The sequence below is a fragment of the Egretta garzetta genome, unplaced genomic scaffold (assembly GCF_000687185.1).
Source record: "Egretta garzetta isolate BGI_Z169 unplaced genomic scaffold, ASM68718v1 scaffold269, whole genome shotgun sequence".
NCBI classification, from domain to species: domain Eukaryota; kingdom Metazoa; phylum Chordata; class Aves; order Pelecaniformes; family Ardeidae; genus Egretta; species Egretta garzetta.
In genome coordinates, this window is record NW_009260799.1 from 782,589 (window position 1) to 797,821 (window position 15,233).

The following is a 15,233-nucleotide window of genomic DNA, read 5'->3' on the forward strand; positions in this document are numbered from 1 at the left end:
CAGTTGAATGGTTCGGACTAAAATTTTCCAGAGTATTTCAGCCTCGGGCAGATATTCGACGTGTAAAATTTCAGTCCAAACTGTTAATGATTGGCAAAGCTAAAAGCAACTGACAACAGGGTGTTGTAATAGGAAGTGTCAGACGATTTTAATAATAGATGACCTTAGCAGCCCTGCCTCCTGTTTTACCATTTCGAACACTTTTGTTGTCTAAGGTCTATGATGTATTTCTCTGTGTGTTTTTGTCTGTCTTTCTTTCTTTCTTTATATTTTAATTCTGATAAGGTCTTCCTTCTGTTAAGTTTTACATAACACGGAGTTCCATGGGAGTAATTGCTTGTTGCAATTAAGAAGTGTTTCCGCCTACCTGTTCTTCATTTTACAACCTCTTTATTTATTTCACTAAATGCTTCCCAGTTTTGTATGATGGAGCAGAGCCCACAGAGCCTGTCCACCTACCCCCTCTGTAAAATTCATGAGCTTTGTAATGCTCCTACATAACTGCCTCTTCTCCCCAGTGAGCAATCCGAGGCTTTTTCAGTGGTGGTTCCTATGAGCTACTTTATAATGTTCCTGATGATACTCGTTGTCCTATTTTTGCTGTGCTTTTATATTGCTTGGGGAGGATGGGGTGACTAATTCAAAACATGGTATGTCAGGTGAGAGTCTGGCTTTTCTAAGAGGCCTGCAGTATTGTTCCCAGACTTTTTTTCTCTTGTCCCTTATCCAGGCTAACCTTTAATTGGCTTCCCTGGCCCCTTTGATGCAATACCACACTGCTGGGTCTTTACTGCATGAGCCATTCAGCCCATCCTCTGCAAAGAGCCTCATTGGGGATTTGTTAGCACTGATATCATTGTGCCCAGCTGCCTTCCCTGTGCATGGTTCCTCTAAAACACCTCTTGACATACATATTTTTTTCAGGCAAAAAATTGCGTGTCTTTTGTGAGGTTTGCTATATCATTACTCACTCTCTTTTCAATACATGTTAACTCCAATCACATAGCTCATCTGAGACGGGAAGTGCTTGTTTGTTCCTAGTCTTGGTTTTCCTGTCTCTTTCTTTGGCCAGCTTCTGATCTGCACTAGTCATGACAAGACTTCGCCCCTCACTTTATGCCTGCACAGCCTCTTGGGAAGGACTTTATCAAAGACTTTTTGCAAGCTTAAGTAATTTATGCTGCATTTGTTGTACATGGAACGCCCCCCATGACTGTACCTTTTTCCCCAATGCATTTGCATCCTACGAGTTTTGTATGTTATTTTTATATTGCCCCACTACTAGAGGTTGTAGTTTGACACATTTTAAAAAAAAATGCTTAACAAAGCCTGTGAAGGAAGTCTGGGTTGGAGTTTCTTTTTCATATTGAAAAAGGTGCTAAAAATATATTAAGAACAATACTATCGTGTGTCCTTGAACAGAGAACCAAGACTGCCAATTTTCATCCTGGAAGATATTTTTATGGTTGACATACAAAGCTCTGAAAAAAAAATGGTTTATTAGAAAACTATTGACAGAACCCTAGCAATGGAAATGTACATGGTGAGGCAAAAGAATCATCTTACTGTGGATAACATTTTCTAGCCCATAAATGTTACAAACAAATGCATTTTCCCTAAAAAATGGGACAAAGAATCATTATAATTTGAAACAAAGTCTGTCTACAAAGTCTGTCTGACATAATTTGGTTTTATCTTTAATTTGCAAAAAAAAATATGGATACTTCTTGAAATAATGAATGTCGCTTCTATTCTTGGTGTTTATAAACCTGCATCTTTCTTGAAAGCATTGTCAAAGACAGTCACCTGTAAGGTGTTCTGATAATAAATTGCAAATACCAAAAAGGCTAATTTCATTTCTGAATGGTGGGCTTGGTTCTGTGTGTGAGTGTGTGTGAAATTGCTATGCCTTTAGTTCACTGCTCTAAAATATTAACAGATGAACCCTTGGTGCAGGCTGCCAGAAATTACAGATGAAATTTTCTAGCAGCAAGAATTTTAAGTTACATGTTTTGCAGACAACCACTAATATAATCTAAATTAAAATGTGTTATGCTCAAGAGATACAAAGCCTGGATTCTTCCTTAATCGCGATAGAAGTTGAACTAATTTTGTGCACACAGTGTCTCACTCTGCTGCCTGAAGTATGCTGTTCATTTATAAAGACTCTTGATTTCTTTTCAAACAAGATCTTTTCCCTGTTAAACTGGATAATGAAGTATGACATTGTAAGAATGTTGTCAAGATTGTACTTTCTAAGGAAATATATAACCCCTTTTTTTCCCCATGCTGAAAGACAGCCAAGAGCAACACCTGTATTTTAAGCTATTCTGGAGGTACAGAGATGCAAGTGTTCTTGGAGAGATTCTTCCTTCCTCCTGTAACCGTTTCTCAACTTTTTAGTTCTTTTTTTTTTGGTGAAGAACATGATGAGAGGTTTGTGTTTGTTAGGAAATAAAAGCTATGTCAAAATAAACCCCTTGACAAGACACAAGAGCTTTATACAAATGTTCTAAGTTGTTTGTTGGTTTGTTTTTTTTTTTCCAGTTGATTTGGAAGTTTCTTTTTTACCCACCTTATTTTCACTTCTTGTAGACTTCAAGTGATGCTGTGATTGGGCTAGCTAATGGCTGGCCAGAGAGCCCCAGCTGTTTGATATTTGGCACGGTGTTCTCCACATGCTCAGCATTGGTTTATTATTATTTGAGGCATGAATTTCCCCTTGCTGTGAAAGACAGGAGAGATGGAAGGAGTCACTGGGGGCCAAAAGCATTAACCCAGTTCTGTACACTGCCCTGCACAGCTCCCAGAGTAACTTAAAAGAACCTCAGGACGATTTAACCCAACCCAGCTGGCTACCCCTGGGCTATTTGCCAAAATCAAGGATTATTAGTCTGCACCGTTCCATTGATAATGGCTCTGGTACTGAGGCCCCAGGGAGGGAGGTCTTCAGAGCAGCTGGCTACTCCGGCATCTCTAGCTGCTGATGACCTTCCTTGTACTAGAGATATGCCCCAGATGGTGGAGAGAAGGGTTTTCTGCTCTGTGGGAGACGCAAAAGGAATAGAGATGAGCTGAAAAAGCTAGTCATAATGTTATAATTATTGTACTTGTGCTGGAAAACTTTGTGGTTGTGACCCAGATGTCAAAGGATGCAGAAATGTCTGTCTATGTCTGCCGAAAGGCTGAAATAACAGCTTTCAGATGTATGGACTACCCTTATTTACCTTAGCATGACACACACTCTCCTGACACTGTTTTAATGTCAAGCCTCTTCTAAATTGGTCAATGAAATAATTACTGTACTTGAACAGTGTGTTGAAGAAGGGGATTTGTTTTATTATGAAATTAGGGGTATCCCATTTGGGATTTCTCTACCAGCCTTGAAGAGTACTCCAGTTACCACCATTGCCGGCCATTTGACCATTGAGTCTGCCTGCCTAAAATAGGCACTTCAGAGAGCTAAGAGGGCCCTTGTGCTTATATCATCAAGATCTAAATACAATCAGTCAGATTCGTAGATGGAAGGGGAAGTTGAAACATTATCTTGAATTGCAGCAAATGCATCAGGAAATTTTCAAACCCTGCAAAATTTGAGAAGGGGAGAGGTGGTCAAAGGAAGCCTCAGCTAATGAAGAGATGTTTCAAAAACTGTCATTCTAAGTACTTTTAGCTCAAGCGTAGTATTACATTCATGAATTTACGAGCTGCAGATCAAGACATTAGTAACACGTGGAAGCTTGGAGCTTATATTTATTTAATCTTTTCTATTTGTTTGTTTGTGTTTGAGAACAAGGTCAAATCACAGGTGTAACAGTGGAAAGGATAAAAAAAAATCTCCTGTTTCACAAGCAACATACTCCATTTTTGTCTGTCACACTTTATTACCCTCTCTTCTGGCAGGTGTCTAGCTGAAAACTGAGGGTGTTGCAGATAGTCCAAAGCTGAGAGCGTTGTGGGTTATCCAAAGCTGGAGAAGAGATGGTTGCCTGAGCACTATGGCTCAATTCCATGGTATTTTTTGCCATTCTTCCTCTTTGGAATGTAGAAGGAATTGTACTTTGGATGGTACTTCCCGTTCCCTTGGTTTATACAACTTTGATCCCATAGTCCTCAATGCAAAATGCTTGTTCTTCAAGTCACTCGTTGTGTCTGATTGTACATCCTTTGTCATTTATGTCTGCATGTCATCACCACACCTCACGCTCTCTTTCACCTCACATGGCTACCCAGTCCTCAGGCCACACCTGGCTGAGACCCCTGTGAACTCACAAATCCGTCTGGTTTGGGCAGAGGTACGCTGCCCATGGCCAGAGCCTGCGTTAGCTAAGGCACTGCATCTGTAAAGCAGCTTAAGAGCTTCTCATGACCCTGAAGAGCTGTAGTATAAACTCTGTATTTGCAGTGAGAGCTAAGCACACAGGAGTGTTTTCAGTTTTCTGAGGTGCTAGATGGCTTTTAAAGCCCAAATCTGACAAAATAGCTTTGTCATAGTGCATTGGAGTTTAATTAAGACAGCTCTTTTTATAGACACTCAGGAGCATTACTTGCTGCTATCAACTCCATCTTCTTTTCAGATAGTGTTTTATGTAGCATAGTATTTCTCAAGATAGGATTCTTGGTTAATTCTTAACCAATAAACTGTTTATTAATTCACCAAGTACTGCTTTATTACTTACTCAACAGTTAGTTAATCAAATTCAAATCCAACAGGTATTCTGCCCATGCACAGAGCATTCAAATATTGTCCTGCAAGTTACTGCCATAAACTATATGGAGATCAAACAGTTCTAGCAGAGGATAATACAAAATATTAAGATTTCATACTGCATTCATTTATAGGCAGCAAATTTTTACTATATCTAGTATACTTGCCCTCCTTCCAGTACTCTGTGGGTTAAAGATACAATGGTTTTTAGGAATTTGGACCCTGCTATTTAAATTTTAACATGAAAGAAACTAGGAAAATAGTGCCAGGAACAATCATTTAACATTGTAATTTAAGTCTCTCTTATGCCTGCTTGCTCAGGCTTTTAAAGGAGAAGCATGCACATAGGATAACTTGGTTGAAAGTTTGAAACACCATCACTACAGATTTTCCAGCTGATTTCACAGGACAACTTTCTGTCATCTCCAGTAATGACACCAAGAGAAATACCTCTCATGCAATAAGACTCTTTGGTATTTTCATCCAAAAATAAACCTGAAGGAGAGACAGAACTTCCTCTGGCTTAGGAAGCCCCTGAGCTGGAGTGTTGGACATTGGGAGGTCATCATATGGAGGTTTTGCTTCAGGATTTTCCTGTTCCAGTACTAAACAACATTAGGGATTTGCTGTTAGAGGCAGTTTTCTGGGCTAGAGGGCTAGAAGGACCCTTCAGTCTGACGGAGCCCAGTGTTTCTTGTGTCTCTGTGAGAACTTGCCCATGCAGGTGCCTTTCTGCACTGTACAGCTTCTTTCCAGTTTTGGCAAGACTGTTGTTACTCCTGTGACCCTGGAAAGGCAAGAAGAGTGTTTGTATGCATTCCACAGATTCAAGGATCCAGACGGTAACTCCAGTTTAATAGCCAGAACTTTGTTCGTGATTCATGAGAAAAATTAGTCCCTTTTGTTTTCATTTGGGAAATGTCCAATGGAATGTCTGAATTTCATTTTTTCCCCTCATTTTCTCTGAAGTCACATTAATATCCAGAAGATGGTATTTTACCATCTTTTACACATCGGAGGCTTTTTATGTTTCATCTATTACAAGATTATATTTCACTATTAGCCTAGCTTGGGAATTGAAATTTTCCCTATTTCTCTAACTTCTTTTCAGTATTCATTTACATCTACTTAGGTGCTTATATATTCCAATAACCTTTTTTTCTTTTTGTGCCCATACAAATGCCTCTCGAATTTCTGGAATACAGCACTTTCCTAGATAGCAAGCAAAGAAAAATCCATTAACAGTTTCTAGGCCATGTAATCATACTTTATTTATTTCTTTTCTCAATTTCTAGATCTCTGAGGTGAAAGGTGATCTCATTTTCAAGGAACATAGCAAAGTTTTACTTTAGGAAGAGGTTCGTTAGGCAAACAGATCAAACAGCTTCCAATGGAAGGAGCTTAGAGAGGCTACTTTGGATAAGGCTTGCCTTACTGAGTAGCCCACCACGATGAGTCCAAAACTGGAGAAATGGAATGAAGAAGTGCAAAACTGGAGAGGGTTATCCCAAGCAGTGTGTAGTGAGTGCACGAAGACTTTCGGGAGTCAGGAAATAACAGCTGCGCACATTTTACATTGTATAAGCAATGTATTACATTGCAAGTTACATATTGGCCAGTCCCATATTTTCACAAATCGGCTTTGGAGCTATTAACTGGGGATCAGGTGGCAGTGTGCAGAATTTGCAGTTTTGTCATTTTCTTCACAATGAACTTGTGCCTGACCCCATATGAGGAAGTGATTTATTGATGAGGAGATGGAAGAAGCCCGTTGTTCCTACTGCGTGGAGTGGATCTTAAGCAGCAGGGACTTTGGGAAGGTCAGCACTCTTGGACATAGTGAGGTGCTATACACTCATGAATCCTTCAAAATCCTAGCACTGGTCAAAACAGCCTGCGGGTAGAGCATGGACCCATGCCACAGAGGTTCCCGACAATACTGTTGTTTGTTCATCTTTCCCTCTCCTTCATCTCCTTCCCTGCATTTCTTTTGATTTTTCTCTTTACCTTTTTACTTCTTTCCTATTTTTCTGCTTTTTCCCCCTTCAGTTTTCACCTCCACAAGTTTCCGCTGCAATGGCACTGGGGTTTTACACATGGAAGAGCAGCTGATTGTGGATGGAGACTAAGATTAGTTGATTTTTTCTGACTTTAGCTTCTTACACATGCAGCTGTCAGCCGTGAAAAACTGACAAACCGTCATCGGACTCCCTCAGCATCAAGTCCTGAGTTTTGCAGCTCATTCTCAGGCTTGCCTGTCAGGTACTTCTTTGCAGAGCTGTTCTAAGGGGAAACTAAATAGATTCACCGTGGGCAGGTAGTGTCTGAGACCCCTTTGAGGTCAAAATGGCACTGATAGCAATCCATAAGCAGAAAGAGTAATAAAAATAACGTTACAGTGACACTGTAGATTTCTTTACACACAGTGCTGCAAGTTGCATCTTAGGAGGAGAGTGGCATATATTCTGGTAACACTTGGTTGTATTATTATTATTATTTGCTATTCTCTCCTATTATTTGCATTGCATTAGAAGCTCTAAACAAGATTGGGGTCCTGTTGGGCCAGGCACTGCGGCAATAAAGGATGAACCAGGAGTGACTCACCCCATGATTTGCTTGTAAAAAGAGAAGGTGCTTTTCTTTAATTTAGTCTTTGTCATGTATATTGCTCTAAATATAGTGTTTGTCATGTGATTTTGTGGGCAGGGATCAAGAGGAGGACAGATTTGCTTTTAGTGTTTTCAGCTACAGCACAGCCAGCTCTGAGGAACAGCATCTAAAGTTTTGGGATTGTCTGCTGTAAATGATTCCTCTGTGCTTTCTTCAAAAAAGCAGAAGTACAATAACACAGCCTTAAAGCTTTGTCAGTGATACATGTCTCACAGAAGTAATTTTCAAGTAGCAAGTGTTTTGATGATGCTACAAGGGTTTTGTTTATGGAGTGGGTCTGGCAGACACTGTAGAGTTCATATAAATTATTACTTGGTCGATTATTAATGAGAAGCATTCATGTGGATTCCCCCTCGCCCCTCGTTTTCGTCAAAATTTCCCTTACAGACTTGGTTTTGCTACAGTCCAGGCTCTGTTTCACAGAGTATAGCTCTTGTTAGATGGTGTTAAGATGGATCCCCTGGCCAGCTGAGAAATCTGGAGGTCAAGGAGGTGATTTCCTGCCCCTCCTTCATTCAGCCTTTTCCACTCCTCCAAATATATACATGCACGCAAGTACACACACACGCATGTTGATGCTGCGTGCCTTACTCCTGTTCCTGCAGGGGTCCTGTGCCCACATGGTGCTTCATCGATTGGGTTCGTGCAGCGCTTATTTAAGGGCATCTGCTCATGTCTTTAATATTTAGTTCTTCAAAAATTCAGGGCTAGATGAGCACCTACAGAGACATCTCTGCCCATGCAATTGCCTTCTCAGGATTTTAAAAGGGACCACAGTCAGAGGTTCCATATCCATATTCCTTTGTAGCAGCTCTGCAGAGGCAAAGATTGCATGCCAAATAGATGGCAAAAAAATAAAAGCAGAAACAAAGTCTGTAATCTTGTGGATAAGGTGAATAAGGAACAGCTATTCACTATTTCTCAGGATGAAAGAACAAGAAGGTGTGCCTGGAACTGCCAAATACCTTGTTTTAGCAAAGCAAAGGAAGCCCCACTCAGTTACTACCCTAATACGAGGACACTGTGAAAGCCAGAGATGTAAACAGGTTCCAATGGACTCAAAATATAAATAGGTGCACAGGATTTAGTGAAAAGGTATGAATGAAGTCATGTGGAATAGGTGTCTGCTAGAAAGCATTGCTTAGTTGTGATCTCTGCCACTGGCAATAAGTAAGCACTCAATGTATACAAGCTAAAAATAGTTTGCTCTTTACCTGCCCATTTCTTATTCTGATTCCCTGAGCATCTGCTACTGGCCACAGTCAGATGATAGTGGTTATGCTGGTCAAATGGAAGAGCTATAAGACCTTTTTTCCCCCACCTTTGTTTATTGGAATGTGTCTGGAAGTTTACCAGAGAAGCCAGCATCTGTTTTAGAATCACAGAGATCTAGAAGTTTAATGGCATCTAAACTGGACATGGAAATGGACTGGAAGATGCTGGTGGCTGCCATGCTTCTGCGTTCCAAGGTCTGGCTCTTTGGGGATGACAGCAGTGCTCCACAACTGGGCTCCTCCAGCTGGATCATCACCAGACTAAATTGGCACATCTCCTTGGGACATCGGTGATCTGGTGCCCTACTGCCACTCCCGCGTTTGCCTCCTTTTTTCCAGTGAGGAAGGCTTGTTACCTTGCAAAAAGGCCTATAATACTGAGCAAATTTCCACCAAAAGCTTCCTGAAGGCCAGAGGATGGCAAGATTTGAATGGCCAGGGAAAATAGTGATCCAACCTCCATCTCTACTTTGCAGCTGAATATTTGTTCTTAAGTGATGATACAGAGAAAAGGAGACTGACATGAGGGTAATGACACTGGCAGCCTGTGGAGCTTTGAGGGAAACCTTTAGATAAAAACACAAGAAGTTTTTAGAATAACAACCTCTTTCTTATTCTAATAAGGTTCTTCTTTCATTTGAGGAAAAAAAAAGTGCTACTCTTTCTTTGCTACTGCTAAGTAGTATGTACTCCACTATACATGTATGTGTACCAGTATATAGATATATATAAAAAATACAGGTATTTATTTTAACGGAGTCAGACTTTTTCATGAAAACTTAAATCTCAGCTTTTAGAAATCAATACTATGTTCAGTCTTGAAATACTCAGCAATGGGGTTTCTGAAGCACACAATCAAATCTCTAGTCTGTAGAAGTTTGGTTTTTTTTTTCTCCTCCACAGAAACCGAAGTTTAATGAGCATATTACTACATTTATTACCAACTGCAGCCTGGACTGTCCTTATCCTTGTAGTGCATGTTGGCAGGCAACTCCATTCCTCAAACTAGATCTTTTTTTTTGTCTTTCAACCCTAGCAAAAAATACACTGTTTTTCTTAGGTGTAAAATTATTACTCCCAGGTCATGGGGACCCTTTTAATGTTTTCTATTTTGGTTAGCTATTTTGCATTGAAACACGAGAGGTTTCAGTTGAATATGAGGAAGAACTTCTTCACTCTGAGGGTGGCAGAGCACTGGAACAGGCTGCCCAGGGAGGTTGTGGAGTCTCCTTCTCTGGAGATATTCAAAGCCCGCCTGGATGAAGTCCTGTGTAGCATGCTCTAGGTGAGCCTGCTTTAGCAGGGGGGTTGGACTAGATGATCTCCTGAGGTCCCTTCCAACCCTTACGATTCTGTGATTCTGTGATTCTGTGATTCTGTGATTCTGTGATTCTGTGATTCTGTGATTCATTCAGATCATTGTTTTCGCCAGTCACCAGCACCTCTGAGCACCGTAGTCACCGGCAGGCTGCCGGTTGTCCGTGGTGGAAATCTTCCATGCGTGCCAGTAGGGGCACACAAGCAAATCCGTGTTTGCACACATGGGTGTTCTTATGCATCCAACACAAATACAACTTGGCAGCTGTCATAAAACACCACAGAAACAATTGGCAGTTCCAGGCAAAACAAATGACACATCCAAGGGTTAATACTGAGAATCATATAGGGGATTATGCCCTTAAAAAGTAATATTGAGCAGATACATAACTTGTGCTAAGGGTTGGTGGAAATGGAGTGGTAGCTTAGTATTGATGATGGAGGGCAATCCCCAAAAGCACAGTTGGCATGAGTATGCATGCATATTATTTGGGCAAAACCAGAAGGTGATTCAGACGGCAACTGTTGCCAAAGAAGGAAAGGACGATGCTTCTTCAAGATTGTGTGGCTATTTTTATGGATGACAAAGTTGCTCCTGCACTCTCAAAATGCAGACTAATAAAAGCAATCGTTTTACACCATGTACTGTGTTAGAATATAGTTATCATTAAAGGGATTTTATTGTTTATGTCTTTTTTCCAGACTCAAAGATTTCATGTGAAACATTTTGCTCTTCCTATATTCTACTTGAAAGAAAAAGGAGCTTTAAAAACCACTCCAAGTGTTCAAGAAGATTTTTCTTCTTGCCTCTCTGACTGCCAGTTCCAGATATTTGTTCTTCAGAGTTTTTCATTGTTCTCCTCCCTGCCAATTTCTTCTTAGATGAAAGAGGAATTAACTCTTTTTGCCAAATTTAGGCAGAACGTGGACTTGAAAATATTGATGTTCAATGCTTTTACTTTCTTGTACAAATGTGTGAATATTCAAGCCATATATACCAGTATATACAATATCCACAGGGCCTCTAACCTGAGCAACATGTGCTTTTCCATTCTTAAAGTTCTTTATCATCTCTGATTACTTTTAATTTGGTAATTATTCATCATTATTTTTCAAATGGAAACTTTCTCTCTACTGCCAAGTTGGTTTTTATAATTCCGAGACATCATAAACCCTTAACTAGCTGCATATATATGTGTATATCCCTTTAAAATAATGCTATGATCCTTGAAAGCATAAAATATTACTTGTTTGACTCTTCAGATGTGTGCTATGTAAATTTAATATATCTATCTGTGTTTAATGTAGCATATTCATGTCTACAGTATCTTAATAATCACGTATCCAAATGTATCTGTTAAAAAAACCATACATGGGCAGGGTTGATTCCCATTTTTTGTAATCCTGCACAACTCTGTCAGTATCTTCTGAAGAACAGAAAACTTACCAGTAAGTTCAACAGGAGTTGTCTCCAACTCTAACTCTGGTGTCCTGGTCCTGCTCCAAATGGGCATTATGCCAGGATGTGGAGCAGACTGCAGTGGTGATGCTGATGGATGATCGCTCCCTGTCCCTAGACAAGAGCTATATATCCAACTGCTATTATTGCACCACTCGGTAGCATTAATACAGTTAAACTTGGGATTTTTCTGGATCCTATCACAGATGTGGCAAATATATTGACTTTCCTTTCCAGTGACTTTATCAGTCCCTTTTTCTCTGCACCTCAGAGTCCAGACCAGTATTTCCTTTGGACATCCCATCTGTAGGCTCTCTTCATGGTTTGTCAGCAGTATGCGGGTGTCATGCATCAGCTTCTCTGTAGATGCAAGCACCACCAATCTCTTTGGGGGTCTGAACAAGATCTTCACTGTTCAGAAACACAGCTGAATTTTCCATCACTGCAATCCATAGTAGTAGGTTTTAGTATTCAGAGAATTAGTTTCATTTTCAGGATGCTCTACAAATGGTACTCATGCATCCTCTCCGTGCTCATGTGATGTATGAAAGCATTTCATTCTCCATTTAACACATTGGGAAAGTGAAGCAACTTATTCAAGAGGAAAGGGAAAACAAACCTGGTCCTGGTTAAAAGCTGCCCATGCCTTCAGTAGTCTTGCCATTGACCTTAGTGGGGTTTAGATTAGTGCCTGCAAGATATGGCATTAGATTACAAGAATTATTGACTCAGTCCGCTTCAATATATCTCAGTACAGTCATCTTCTGGAGGCATGGAGTCCGAGCACACTTAGAAGGATGTTTTGGGTGTGTTGGCCCCCAGCACTCTGCTTGTCCTATTGTAGATTGGTTCCAGTTGTAAATGAAACTGATGACAAAGCCACGTACTTATTTAACACAGGCAAAGTTACTTACAAAGTCACATTTCCTTGAACGTGGCAGGAATTAGCGGCAAATAATTTTCTTCCACTTAAATCACAAACCTGCTTTGATTGGCACGCAACCTAAAAGCTCTTCCTCTCAGCTTCCTTCTGAGGCCATGTTAGAAGTGTTTCTGGACGTGAGTTTCCTTTTTGCCATCTCCCTTAGATTTGTTTTTCTCTGTATCTTCACCACTGCCAAAGGAATATTCAGAAAAATGTACCTTATTGAAACCTGCCATCTCTCCTTTGAGTGAGAGCATGTGTCTGTGGTTTGGGCAGAGTTTGCTGTTGTTCCAGTTCACTACTCTTGTAGAAAAACTAAAACACACCTAGTAGTTTTCTTAAAGAGTGAACAGCAATGGTTAAATATAGCTTGTGGTAGCAGTCACCAGATGATGATGTTTTTCCTGACTGTCACATAGGACCTGAAAGATGCATACAGGACAGGGAAGACTTGACCTTCAGTCCATCTTCTTGTATGTTTCCACCTGCTCCATCCTTGCCTCGGAATGCTGTGCGTCTACTATGGATATTGGGTTCAATATGCAATTTTGTATCTGGCTAGGAGTGTAGCTGATCCTGCATTTGTCCAGAGGGATGGATGAGATGCCTCCCTCGGCATCTTTCCAGTCCCAGTTGTCCCCCATCCTAGGAGAAGATTGGTATGACACCGTATGTTGAGTGCTATTGTGGTGCTCCACTTTGCGTGCCGTGGAGCTCTGTGGGCCACTTTAGCAGCGAGTAGTAATGATGGACGTCCATCCACAGCAGGAGAGTGCTGCACAGGATGGACTGCTGTGACTGTCAGATGTCTGACTTTTAAAAATGAGATCAAGCAAATTAGCATAGCCTAAGGACTTCTTTGAATTGTATGCTGCCCTTTTACCTCTGACTTTATCTCCCAGCATTCAGCAGCCATGAATATTTAATATGGCCACCACTGCATCCCATGGAATAAATGACAGGCTCCGAGTTTCAAAGCTTAATCTGAAAGGCAATGCATATACATCGATATTGAAAAAAAGCATCACACCCAGAGCAAATCCTTTTTCATATAAGCCCACTTATTAAAAAAAGTAATGTAATATCATGAGTTTTCATTAATACTAGTCTTCAATAAGCCTAAAGCAAATCCTTACTTGCTGTGCACTTGCTACGCTTGTACAGAAGTGCCTGAAAGTGATGAAGGCTCACAGTGAGTGCGTGGAGAGCAGGGAGCGTGGGGCTGAGACAGATACGAGCTCTGCTGGAGCAGAGGTTCTCAATCCTCAGTTGTCTTTCCCAGAGAAGATGATTATGGATGTTTCATAATGCTAATTTTCAGCCCCCGCAGAGTGTTTTACACCTGCAAAGTGCTGTAAAAATGTGAGCTAATCCTCACCAGTAAGCGAGTATTATTGTACCTGTTTTGCAGATGCAGAAATTAAGATACAGAAAGGTAAGCGGGCTGACCCAGGGTCACATAGCTTCTCAGCAGCAGGTTTAGGATGAAGAAACAGGCCTCTCCAGTCACATTCCATTGATCATGCTGCCTTTTAGCAAATGTAGCTCAAATTTCCTAAATACATATATAAAAAAAAAAATCCTAGGGAAGGAGTTGTTTCCCTCTTTGCTTCTTCAAAACAAACAAGCTCCCGAGCTACCAAACCCTGCGTTTACATGTATCATTAAATACTTTCCAGTTGCTAGCCAGAAAACTCAGCAGAAAACCTGTAGAACACCAAAGTAACGCTCTTCTTTTAAATAATTGATGATGCCAAATAGCAGCAGTGTTATGCCAACAAAGACATCGGTCTCTCAAAATATTTTATTCATTATGCCTCAAGAAACCCAAAGCCTTGTTTTTAACGAAAGCAAATTTCAGAAGTTGGCTCTCAGTTCATCTGAAACATCTGCTTATTACAATTCTTGGTGTTACAGCACTGGTGCTCCCCAGTAAATCTTTCAGCTTTAAATAATACTTATGGAAGTCTTGGCAAAGAGATCAGGAAGGAAAAAAGAGTAACATTTGCCAAATATGCATTTTACTTTATGGAGCTGTAGTGGTATATTTTAATAATACATGTGTTGAAGAGAATCTACTAATCTGATTAAATAACAGGACAAGAAGGAATTAATTCCAAGGTTCAAAAAGACCCCATTCTATGCAGCTGAAACTTTATATTCCAGGGTAAAACGGTTAGAAGTCTTGGCTGACTACGCTTCTATAAAACAGCCAGAAATGGATCTTTCTCTGTAGTGTTCATAAATCAAGGTCACTTATGTGAGAAGGCTATGTTGTGATAAATCTGTCTGACAATTAGATGGAGAGGGCATATCGATGGTAAATTATATTCTTCGTACACTCTGGTCAGAAGGCAATGTAAACCCCACAGTAGCATTATGAAACAGAAAATTGCATTCCAGATAATAACAGATATTCATGGTGCATGGTTTTACACTTTAATGTGCTGTGTTTTACTCAGTCATATTAATATTTTAAATTATGTAACATTCCCTTCTTTATGCATAGCTTATTTTTTTCACTGAAAATGCACCTCCCTCTCCCTCTTCTTCTCCCTCTCCCTCTCTCCTCCCTATTGCTCTGCCTTTTCCCTTTTCCGTTTTTCCTTTTTCCTTCTCCTTTTTTTTAACAGTGATGCTTGAAAAAAAACAACCCTAAAGCAAAACTCTCTGTGCAAGAAATAGTAACAAGTGGTTTCAAGATTTATAAGCCAGGATTTTATGTTATATATTTACAGATTCAATCTGTGTACCAGGCTTTGATCCAAGCCTTAGCATGATGACTGGAATTGCTCCGATTAACCCGATGATACCAGGCATGGGGTTAGTGCCGCCACCACCACCAACAGATGTGCCTGTAGTCAAAGAAATAATTCACTG

At 40.3% G+C, this 15,233-nt stretch overlaps 1 protein-coding gene across 1 annotated transcript in view; it reads left to right on the forward strand.

Annotated features, from left to right (window-relative positions):
• Window positions 1-15,233, forward strand: part of ENOX1 (ecto-NOX disulfide-thiol exchanger 1) — a 137,638-nt gene that overhangs the window by 18,325 nt on the left and 104,080 nt on the right. The window contains exon 2 of the mRNA XM_035902198.1: window positions 15,092-15,226. Coding sequence (XP_035758091.1) covers window positions 15,092-15,226 — 135 coding nt within the window. The remainder of the gene's footprint in view (window positions 1-15,091; window positions 15,227-15,233) is intronic.